This window comes from Diabrotica undecimpunctata, chromosome 6 (genome assembly GCF_040954645.1).
Source record: "Diabrotica undecimpunctata isolate CICGRU chromosome 6, icDiaUnde3, whole genome shotgun sequence".
NCBI classification, from domain to species: Eukaryota; Metazoa; Arthropoda; class Insecta; order Coleoptera; family Chrysomelidae; genus Diabrotica; species Diabrotica undecimpunctata.
Window position 1 is genome coordinate 125,748,660 of NC_092808.1, and position 12,423 is coordinate 125,761,082.

Here is a 12,423-nt window from a genome sequence, read left to right on the forward strand (position 1 = left end):
CCACATATTCACAATAAGACAAATAAGTGAGAAAGTAATCAATAAAAATAGAGAAATACATATATGCTTTATTGATCTGGAAAAGGCGTTTGACAGAATACAAAGAAAAGATGTATGGAGGATATTAAAGGAAAAAGGAGTTGACAGCATAACAATTGATGTAATAAAGAATATGTACAATAATAATACAAATACGGTCAGAACCAACAACGAGGAATCCGAAGAATTTACTACAAGTCAAGGCGTCAAACAGGGATGCGTGTTGAGCCCACTGCTGTTCTCAGTGGTACTGGATGAAGCAATAAAGAAAGCCAAGAGAAGAATGAGAAAACTAACATTAGGATACTGGCAAATGAAAGAGACTCAACTATCAGAGCTTCTATTTGCAGACGACATGGTTTTGATAGCAGAAAACAGAGAAGACCTACTGAACAACCTTGAAATCCTAGAAGAAGAACTGTCAAACATAAATATGAAAATAAATACAGAGAAAACAAAAACAATGATAATTTCAAATAAGAGAGAGACACACGCAATACAATTAAACGGAAAACAACTAGAACAAGTGGAACATTTTAAATACCTAGGAGCAATAATTGAATCAAATGGTAAACAAGTCATGGAAATAAATGAGAGAATGGGACGAACAGGAATCTTATTTAACACTATGAAAACAACATTTTTTGGGGAAAAAAGAAATACCGGAGAAGGTAAAAACGGCAGTCGTTAAATCAGTAGTTAGACCTACAATCATGTATAATAGCAAGTCATGGACATTGACTGGGAGACAAAAATCTCCAGTCAATGCTATGGAAATGAGGTTCCTGAGGAAAATAGCAAACAGAAAGAGGACAGACAAAATATGAAACGAAACAATCAGACGAAACCTAACACTAGAACCAATAAACGAAAAAATAGTAGAGTGGCAACTAAGATGGTTCGGGCACGTGTGTAGAATGTCGAATGAAAGATTAACAAAACGAAGCGTTTGAAACGAGAATGCAAGGGAAAAACAAACGAGGAAGACCAAGAGTTAGGTGGGTAGATGAAATCAGAAAAGAAGTTGAGAAGAAAGGATTGACATGGGAAAGTGCACGAAATCTAACACAAGACAGTATAGCATGGAGACAACAGTGCAAAACTTAACCCCACCAGCCTTACACCTAACAGTAGAAAGGCTTAGGACTAAGTAAGTAAGTATTATACAATATATAAACAAATTTTTTCACACTAGGACAATATTGTTTAACTAATATACAATGTTACCATTATATAAATTCATAATTTCATATGTCTTCAGGTTTAGAATGATTGAAATAATTTCTGGAATTCATCTTTTTTACTCATTACCTTAAAACTTCCCTAGATGGACATACTACCATTTACCTCTATGGTACAGATATAAGTATTACCTCAGCTTAAAACAAAAGAATACAAATTTAAAAAATCATATGGAAACACTAAAAGGAGTTAAAAATATGTAAGTAGATTTTGTAAAAGAAGAACAAAATTAAAGACACCTAAACTCAAACCTGTCAGGACAAAAATCATAATCTGAAGACATACATAAGCTACCTGAAATGAATAAGACTAGCAAGCTCTTATAATTACTGAGAATTTCTTTAAAAAAATAGCATAGAAAGTGTCATCAAAGAGACACTATAGTAATAATAACTTCTTGTTTCATATTTTAAACATAGCGAATGTCAATGAAGAATGAACATTTAAACAGAGATTTATTATTACTGCGCATATAGATATTTTAAAATTAAACCCATAAAATAATTTATTTGATTTTGAATTCAAAATGAATAAATATTTTTTCAAACATGTGCTCAAGTTTGTAAACACATTTAAGAAATATTTTAAGTGTACCTACCTGCATTGGAAATACAGCACTTTTATTCCCAACATATCCAGAAACAACATGACTTTGAATGGATAAAACTCTTGCAGAGGTTTCAGGCATTTTATTAAGTATTTTGGATGTATGTAATCTTCTCGCGCTTCCAAGTAGGAACTGTATCACATTGTATCCTGTAAACCATTTATAAAGTCAACAATTTGTTTACGTAACCTTATCATATTATACATTGTAAGTAATAACCAATCAAACTTTAAGATAATCTTATAATTGAATTTGATTTGATTGAATTTTCAATACAGAACATAAAATTCAATTTACCACCTGACAGTCCTGACATGTTATCAAAAATAACAGAACAGGGACAGAAACAGAATAACATAACACTTAAAAATGACAAGTGGCAACGAATGTAACATTTTTATTTGTGTTCTGTGTAAAATTATATATTATTATCCATATCCATTTCTCACAGGATAAATATCACAGAATAAATATTACAGTATATTTTCTGTATGTAACTAACACGAAGTTTAAAATTGATATTAGGAAAAAACTATTTAATTAAATTGCAGTAAAACGTGAAATATAAAACAAAGTACCGATTGACAAATTTGTAAACAGAAATAAAATTTATACAAATTTTATATTTAAATATATGTGATTTAGTAGAAAACTTCCTGATATCAAACCATAACTTCGGTTATAACTAACTAAATAAACGGTTTATTTATCAAAGTGCCTTGGTTTTTAGATAGAGTATTTGTGCAAATTTCTTCTTTCCCTAGTTTAATTTCTGTTTTAAGTGGTACCGTGTCATAAGTTATGCAGATTACGTTGTGTAGCAGATGTTACACGTCATTGCTTCTGAAAATAAAATCCTGAGTTATCAATTTGTTTTTTTTTCTCACTTATATCTACGTCGTTTTCTCTTAGGTACCGCGGTAATGTTTTTCTTTCTATTGCCTTATGAGGATGATGTTTATCTGCATTTGTGAGAAGCATTGCATCTTTGGTTGAGTTTACTGAAATAACACTTGGCGTTATTTACTATTAGTTTAGCTTTATTGTGCACATTCTTATCTTCTTTAGTGTTTTCACTTTTTTTTACAGCCGTCTGTAAAATGTTGTACAATAAAAATCAAAGACGTATACATACGTCTATCATAAAAATTCCTACTAGATTTTGGTTGGTAGTTCTGTGATGTAATTTTAAGTTGTCATATGTCAACTTTTTGTCGTTATTTATTCTAAGGCTTTGTGGATCCGTAATTCAGTGTACAATATAAAGATATAATTATTGTAAAACAATATAGTGATTAGTAATATTAATTCTGGGGCCCCTATTTATTTTTAGCAAAAGTGTAGTAATCAATATCTAATGTTTTTGATGAAGTAATCGAAGAAAATTATTGGACCATTTTGACAGTGGGTGCTTTGACTAAACATCAGTCAGGTATGATATTGAGACATTTATTTTAGTAGTTCATCACAAATCTTAGAAAATAGATTTAAAAATGTTCAGAGACGGAAATCTCAAAAGAAATGTGGTATACGTCGTAAAATTAGTATTGTAAATATATAGTAAAATTGCTGTTACTTTTTAGGGTGGTAGAAATATTTATCTTATTATGAACAATGTTTAGTGGTGTTTTATTTAGTTTTAATAACAATCATGTAATTCCAATAGTATTATATTTTAATAGATATTTGAACATACAGAAAATAAATGTTCCAGTAATAATAAGAAAGTATTTATTTTACCCATTTTGACATTTGAACATTTTTAAGAATCCTAAAAAATTAGTACCTAGTACTTAGGGGTGGTGTTTCTACTGTTCAGTACAGTCCTTCTGTATTCTTATTTATACACAAAGTTAAGAGGATAGTTTTGTTTGGAAAAATTAAATTATATCAACAAAGATGAGCTCTTTTGGTCATTAAATAATTGTTTTATTTTTAATTTACCAATATTTGAAGTCTGTCTAAATGGCAGCATTTTTAGTTTTGACATACCAAGGAAGAGAGGCCTTTTTTAAGTTTTTCATCATGTATGAGAAACTTTCACACATTGGAAAATATTCTTGATGTTATTGTGTCTTTATATGGATTTATTTAATTTAGTAGAGACCTTGTTTCAAATTAATTTCAAAAACATATATGTCATGACCATTCTAGGGAATCACTTCCAAAAATCACCAAGAAATTTTACACTTTGAAATATATATTACGTTCAAGTTGTAAACATAGTAAAGGCAGGTTAAGGTAAGCATAAAATAGAAAAATTTAAAAAATAGGATTAACATTCTCTCTTTACTTTCCCAGTTCAACCTAAGAGGTTCATTGTGCTATCAAAACTCTAATTTGTTGATACTTATTTTGTTCGATACATATTTTTGTATATTTTGCTTGTATAAATTCGAGAGAACTTAATTTATTATATGCACAAAATGATAAATGCAACAATGAAGAAACAAATAATTTTTTTAACATCAAAATTAGATTCAAACTTTACACAAAACTACTAAAATTTAGTTTGTGCTGCAATACAGCAAAAATTTTGTGCTACATTTGTAATAGTCATTGATATAAAGTAATCCTTATGTTTAAGTTTCAAGATCTGGGTCCTGATTCTAATTGAGATTTCGACTCAAAACATGTCGAAATTAATATGGCTACGTCGAAATGCGACTTTGCGAACCTTGTGGATTTCAGCTGAACTAACCAAACGACGTCACTAGTTTTCGACTTATCGAAATTAATTTCAACCACAAGAAAGTGGTTGAAATTTCATTTCGAGTCGAAATTAATCTGACATGACTGACTGGACTGGGAGAAGTGAACTTAGGTTCAGTTTAAGTAGGCGGTGTTTTGATCCTTGCGAGGAAAACTGAGGCAAAAAGTATCAATATGGCTGTGTTTTACGGACATTTGCTAGTTTTGGAGGAATTAGAGAGGTTAGATATCCGACGTTCATAACGGAGGATAAGAAGAATGTTACGGGATACTCAAAATTCTTTTTCACTAAGTACTAAGTGATGCTCAATTTAGGCAGCAATTCCGGCTTAATAAACAAGCTGCAAATTATTTAATAAGGGTATTAGAACCATATTTGGAAGAAGGTGTTTATGCCTCTAGGATACCCAAAATGTTTAGGGTTAGTATTACTAAGCTGCAGTAAATTTAAAAATATATTAGAATATAACCACTAAGTCAAATCTTAGTGGTTATAACTTAAGGATCTCCCACATCGCCTTTTTTTTTCTTGCCATCTTTTCTTTCAATTCAAAATATAATTGAGAATGGCCAATATTTATGATTTAACAACTCAAACAAGAAAAAAAAGACGTTCACGTAACGTAAACAAAACAAACATTCAACAAGCGTAGTGCAGCCAATAAACAACAGGGCCAACCCAAATTTTCAGCAGTGTTAAAATGATAAAGTAAATATCCCCAGTTTTAACTACAATCGAAATGAATGAGAATCGCTAGCGATTGCGACTGTCATGGCGTAGTCGCTTTTAAATTTCGACATCGAAATGAAATAGAATCAGGGCCCTGGTTGGAAATGTAATTTTAGTGGTTCTTCTTATTATTCTGTATTCTCTGATAAAAAAATTCATATAAGATATTCTTTCTCTGGTTCTAAATCTATTTACTTGTGGCACTTGTTAAGGTCCATTTGCTTAGCTCAGGCACATTTTGATAGATTCATAGTTGGAGACCTACAACAAATATACATACTATTGCAGATTTCTTCCATTGAAAAAAGAAGAATTGTTCTAAATGGTGGAAGTGTATACTAAACCCATAAAATTTTCCCTGTATATAAAATATCATATTTGAGTTGTTACAATTTAACATATTGTAGTAAATATTTGTATTTGTGTTGTTTATTTTAGTTAATATAGCTTTATTGTTCTATTATTTTTGTTCTTTCAATTCTTTACTAGTTCTATTTAGTTAATTAGTTAGTTCTATTTTAAATTTTTTTATTATGGATAGTCAAAGTTTTCCACTTGTTCCATAAGCTTATGCGTTGGTAAGTTTTTGTTAAATAAATATGATAAAAGTTCTTTAAACGTTAGATGAGTAAGGATGCTGTTAAATTACAAGGTAATGATACTTCACAAAGATTTATTCAAAATACCTTCCATTTTTTTTATATTATTGGCTGAATGAATCCCTGTTGAGGTAAGTTGATAAAATATATTTATCAACTTATGTAAATGTTACAAATGTTCTTAATAACAAAAACATTTCAGTTTGACATAGTGTCAAAAATCAAATTCACTTGGAAATGTATAGCATGTATAAAAAACTAAGTTGCTATTATATATAAAAAATATATTTTATAAAAAAGTTAGGCTAATTATATATATATATATATATATATATATATATATTGAATTTGAAATTTCCGCGGGAGCTATATGTGGTTTCAGTTGTTTTCCGGGTTTGACTCCGCGTTAAATATTTTTGGTTTTTAGAAAAACCATTGTTTTGACGACGTTTCGGCAAGGTCACACTTGCCATTGTCAAGTCAGATTCTGCTTCGTCTTGATGTTACAGGCGAACTGATTTCTCGGTCGCTGCACGCTGAGTTTAAATATCTTGTTGCGCTTCTTGTCATTGGTCCTGTGCGCAGAGTGGGCGTGGTCTTCTTCGCTATTTTAATTTTTACGTTTTTCTGCAGAATTGTTTTCCACGTATTTGGGAGTCTTTGGGCATCATCTCTGGTGTTTAAATTTTTCGGATGTTTTTCGATCTCTATGGCTTCTCTGATTACACGTTTGGCCTTATTTTCGATGTTGGCTAGCATTGTTGTTCCATTTAAGTCTATTTTATGTCCTGTGTTTATGACATGTTGTGCTAGGGATGAAGTTTTTTCTTTTCTTTCGATGGCGTTTCGATGTTCTTCGCGTCTAACCTGTATCCTTCGATTTGTTTGTCCGATGTATGATTTATCGCAGTCTTCACACGGGATCCTGTATACGCCTTGATTTTCTAATGCAACTTTTGTTTTTGCTGATGGTAATATGGTTGCTATTTTTCTGTCGGTGTTAAAAATAGTTTCTATTTTGTTTTTTCTTAGAACTCTGCTGATTTTGTCTGTCGTACCCTTTATATAGGGCAGGATAGTTTTACCGACTGGTTTTTCTTCTTTTTCTGGATCTTTGCTGTTGTTTCGGGATTTATGTGCTTTTTCAATCATGAACATGGAGAAACCATTTTTTCTTAGACTTGTTTTGACTTTGTGCATTTCTTCATTCTTATGGTCCTCATCTGCCAGTTTCTCAGATCTTGTTATTAAGGTTTTTATTACCGAATTTAATTGTGCAGGATGATGGTGTGAGTCTGCGTGTAAGTACCTGTCAGTATGGGTTGGTTTTCGGTATACTGTATGTCCTATGCTTCCATCTTCTTTCTTAATAACTAACACATCTAGGAATGGAAGTTGTTGGTTATTCTCCCGTTCCATGGTAAACTGTATTTTTGGATGGATATTGTTAATGTGTTGTAGAAATTTATTAAGTTTCTCTTCTCCGTGCGTCCAGATAATAAATGTGTCGTCAACATACCTAAGCCACAGTTTGGGTTTATGCTCTGCTGTTTCTATTGCTTTTGATTCCATATCTTGCATAAAAAGGTTGGCTATTACGGGGGACAGTGGTGAACCCATCGGTGCTCCTTCGACTTGTTTGTACCTCTGGTCCTTGTAGATGAAGTAGGTGTTGTTTAAGCAATGCCTCGTTAAGTTTAGTGTATCCTGTGGTATTGGATATTTTCTATGTATAATTTCTAATGTTTCTTCTACTGGGACATTGGTGAATAATGAGATTACATCAAAGCTCACTAATAAGTGTTCAGGTTCCAGAATAACGTCCTTGATACGGTCGATAAAGTGGCTTGCGTTCTTGACGTAAGAATCCGCTTCCTCCGCATATGGTTGTAGCTGGTCAGCCAGAAATTTTGCCAGTGATTGTAACGGTGATCCAATAGAGCTGACTATTGGTCGTAATGGTAGCTCTGCCTTATGTACTTTAGGTAAACCGTACAGTTTTGGACATCTTGACGACTTTTCTCGTGGAATAAGCTGGAACTGTTGTTCTTTCTTGATGTTTGACGCTTGTATTTTGGCTTTCGTTGTTTTCTCCAGATACGTTGTTGGGTCTGTTGCGATTTTTTGATATGCACTATCGTTTAGAATGTTTTTTATTTTTGTGTCGTAGTCTTCAATGTTCATTATGACAGTAGCGTTACCCTTGTCAGCTGGAAGAACGATAATGTCTTTGTTTTGTTGTATATTCTTCAAGGCTTTCTTTTCTTCGTAAGTTAGATTCTTTTTCGGAGGCTTGGCTGTTCTTAATATTTGTGATACGTCTTGTCTAATAATCTCGGCTGTTTCTGATGGTAATTTAGTGATAGTCGTTTCCACTTCGCTAATGATGTTTTCGATGGGAATACGTGTCGGTGCAATAGCAAAATTAAACCCTTTGGAAAGGACACTATTTGTAGCTTCATCCAAAGTAAGATTTGAGAAATTGTAGACTAAATTACTGGATTCTGTTGTTGGTAGTTCCTTATTCTTTGGTCGTTGTTGTAGTATCAATTTCTCAAACTTTTTGATTTGTTTTTTCTTGGTGAGATCAGCATCTGTCTCCGATCGAAAGTTTGTGAGTTTGTCGAAGATGTTCCACATAATCGGATGTACTTTGTTACTTAGTGTGAGATATAGCTTTAGCAACTCTGAATTTACTTTATCGATGTCTCGTCTGGAATCTTGAATTGCTTCTCTAGTAAGTGCTAGACTTGCCCTTTTTAAAATATTCTTAGTTTTATGGTTGTTTTTGTGGAAACTTAACTTCATACAAGTGGGTATTATGGCTTCATCGCGGCAGCGTTCTAAAAAGGTTAGGTTACAAAGCAACTTACCTCGCTTTGACCGTAGTTTTTCATATCGTCTAAGGTCTCGTAGAATTTCCTCCCCGTAGAGGTTAATTATATTGAATTTGAAATTTCCGCGGGAGCTATATGTGGTTTCAGTTGTTTTCCGGGTTTGACTCCGCGTTAAATATTTTTGGTTTTTAGAAAAACCATTGTTTTGACGACGTTTCGGCAAGGTCACACTTGCCATTGTCAAGTCAGATTCTGCTTCGTCTTGATGTTACAGGCGAACTGATTTCTCGGTCGCTGCACGCTGAGTTTAAATATCTTGTTGCGCTTCTTGTCATTGGTCCTGTGCGCAGAGTGGGCGTGGTCTTCTTCGCTATTTTAATTTTTACGTTTTTCTGCAGAATTGTTTTCCACGTATTTGGGAGTCTTTGGGCATCATCTCTGGTGTTTAAATTTTTCGGATGTTTTTCGATCTCTATGGCTTCTCTGATTACACGTTTGGCCTTATTTTTCAGCGTGCAGCGACCGAGAAATCAGTTCGCCTGTAACATCAAGACGAAGCAGAATCTGACTTGACAATGGCAAGTGTGACCTTGCCGAAACGTCGTCAAAACAATGGTTTTTCTAAAAACCAAAAATATTTAACGCGGAGTCAAACCCGGAAAACAACTGAAACCATATATATATATATATATATATATATATATATATATATATATATATATATATATATATATATATATATATATATACTATATATACTATATCATTGATTTTCACCAAATGTAGGCAACCAACCTAAAATTTTGGTAGCATTAAGCATGAGTTTCTTGAGAAAATTTTTAATAAACATCAATATTTTCCAGTTAATTTATTTTTTTAAAAGTGATGATAAAACTAGATTCTGATAGGAATAATAGAATATTAGTATAAGTTTGCAAAAAATGTTGACGAAATATGCTATGAACATGTGTGCTTGGTTGTATAGTAATTTCCAGCCACTTCTAGTCTGTCAAAAAGTAACTAACTTCGCAAAAAAATACTTACTAAATTCACTAGACAGTTTGGACTGGGATTAGCGAACTGACTATATCTATTATTTTTAATATTAATTACCACAATTTCTTTATTTATTAGTTTTCCATTTGTATGTACTGTTGTGCCATTTTGTAATTCCGTATCGTTCAAATGATTTGTAGACATGTTTCAAAAAATGAACAATATGTCGAATCAAATTTAACATATTCAGAAAATTGCATCCAAGCCATCTGAGAAAAATTTGTATCAAGAATATCTTTCTTATTTAGGTTACTCTTGGAATAAGTGATAAAACCTCTAGAATTTGATAAACAACTGGAAAGCTTCTGTAAACATTGCAACTTGTAAGCATAATAAGTAGTTTAAATCTTTTTCTTAAAATAAGTTGACATGTACCATATAAATTTTTTTGTTGGGTTACTATTGAAATGGATGTTTTTGATTTTTATTCAATGTGTTACACACCATCAATGTTTTCTACTGTAAATTTATATGACAGCACTGGAGATGTAGAGGTACACAAAAACCATAAAAGAATGATGTAACTGAAGGCAATAGGAAATTTGGTCTCAAAAACTGGAAATGAATAGATCTGAATGGTGAATATAACTTGGGAAAGTTGAGACTCAACCTTAGAACTATTATATCAGTGAGGATGGTAATAGTAAAAATATCAAAATAATAAAAGAAATGGTGTATTAGAATTAAATTTATAATAAAGAAGATTAATATTTGTGAACCATAGATATAAGAAGGTAGAGATAACTTTATACAAAAAGAAAAGTTATTCATGTTAATGAGGCATTCTTTACATTTCTCTAAATATGTTTTTCTGGGAAAAACTACAAAAATTGTAATTAAAATTACATATTTTATTGATTTTCAAATTTTAGTTAGAAAATCATAGAAAAACTAATTATCTATACGCTTGTAATATAAGAAATACAGACAAGTGTCTTTCTGGCATTGATTGAATTTTAAAATAAACTATTTTACGATATGTTTTCTCAACTTAAATAAATTAAAACACTATGATTGTTTGATAGACTAAGAATTTTAATTTTAATGTGTTGTGACAGTGTTGAAAACTTTATGGATTAACCTCGTTTTCATATCCTGAAGAAGCAAATCAAATTTTGCCAAAGCTAGATATTAACAAAGAGCAAATTATATTATTTGGAATTTTTTTAGATTCAGGAACATTCAGTTTAATGGATTTTGAGTATAGCAAAGAAAATATTTTACCTCTTCTAAGAGGAAGAAACGTTCATCAACTTAATATGGCACTACAAGCTCAGACTAACAGAGATTGTCAACTAGAACTTCTACAGCAAAAAGAGTAAGTTTTCTTTATTCAGTTTTAACTTAACAGAATGTTACAACTTTTTGTTCTGCCAGTTTTTACTCATTGTGTTCTATTTTGATACATTAATATTGTTTTAACATTTAAATCTACTCTTCACTCTTTTTCCATTAAGGTTTTATTTTAAAACAGAAACATTTCTTTGTTTCTCGATTCATTTTAATTGAACCTAAAAACAGTAAACCCTTACAAAAATATGTCAAGATATTGTCAAAATATTAAAACACTGATATATTTAGAAAAACCAAATGAAATGAACTTAGCATTGGTAGATGAAAGACATGAAATCGCAAAACCACTAAAATTATTTCAGATATTAAACAAAAACTGAAATTTAATAAAATTATCAGAGGATATTTAGAAGAGAAATGTTTGGATATGTAGGTACAGTAAAACCTCCGTTAACCGAAATAATTGGGGGTAGGCCGTTTCGAATAACAAGAATTTCGGTTAAAAATAACATTGTTTTTATAATATTCTTGATCAAAGTATTGGTATTAAAAAATACTATGAGTTGATTTCGTAATGTTTTCTAATAAGTAAATCCACAATCTTACACAACACAGTAGAAAGGCTTAGGACTAAGTAAGTAAGTAAAGCCAAAATAAAGTAATAACATTAAGGAAAATGAACAAGTTTAACATGCTTTTTTAAAGAAATCTGCTATTTTTTTGCGTTTTCGATTGACAACAATGTTTCTCTCTCCCTCTATCGTTAATTTGCAGAACGTCATGAGTTTACCTCATTCGATTGTTTGACGAAACGTAAAGCAATCTGAAAAGGACAAAACTTTATGCAATGACAACAAAAATTAAGAATCTAGTCGTGTCCTTAACTAATTAGGCCTACTGTATAAAATTCTTTCCTCTTAACCATTGAAAATCTCGTCGACGGTCTTGTGCTGCCTGTTGCCTCTTGAGTCGTCATCTGATATGCTCAGGTTGTCAATGATGTCCTGGTCGATGAATTCACGTTCTGAGTCATCAGCTGCTAACCTGTCACCTATCTCTTCTTAGTTAATTTTGTCATGTCCCGGCAAATTTGTAATGAAAGGTTTAATTTCTTCTGTCATTTTCTTACCATTTTCTTCTTCAGGATTGTCAATCAAAATCTTATCAAAAAGTTTGTTCCAGCATTTTTCCAAAGTTGAAGATTTGATCTTGGCCCATGACTCAGCTCACCAATAAAAATGTTTTATTGTTAAAGATTTGAGAATTTCGAGAACAATTTTGGATTAATTCGTCTCCTGTAATAACAGA

General features: G+C 31.5%; 2 protein-coding genes across 3 annotated transcripts in view; one reads left to right on the top strand and one right to left on the bottom strand.

Moving 5' to 3' along the window:
- Pdxk (pyridoxal kinase) overlaps positions 1-2,226 on the bottom strand; it is a 44,148-nt gene extending 41,922 nt beyond the window's left edge. The window contains exons 1-2 of one of the 2 annotated variants that reach the window (XM_072535307.1): positions 2,189-2,226; positions 1,880-2,037 (exon numbers count right to left, since the gene is read on the bottom strand). In XM_072535307.1, coding sequence (XP_072391408.1) covers positions 1,880-2,037; positions 2,189-2,204 — 174 coding nt within the window. In that variant the 5' untranslated portion in view covers positions 2,205-2,226. Of the gene's footprint in view, positions 1-1,879; positions 2,038-2,185 lie in introns of both variants that reach the window. The other variant, XM_072535306.1, reaches the window with a different exon arrangement.
- Positions 2,227-3,068: 842 nt separating this feature from the next.
- Positions 3,069-12,423, top strand: part of LOC140443836 (uncharacterized) — a 60,096-nt gene continuing 50,741 nt past the window's right edge. Inside the window, exons 1-2 of the mRNA XM_072535310.1 lie at positions 3,069-3,320; positions 10,993-11,140. Of these exons, the coding sequence (XP_072391411.1) occupies positions 11,013-11,140 (128 nt within the window). The 5' untranslated portion in view covers positions 3,069-3,320; positions 10,993-11,012. The remainder of the gene's footprint in view (positions 3,321-10,992; positions 11,141-12,423) is intronic.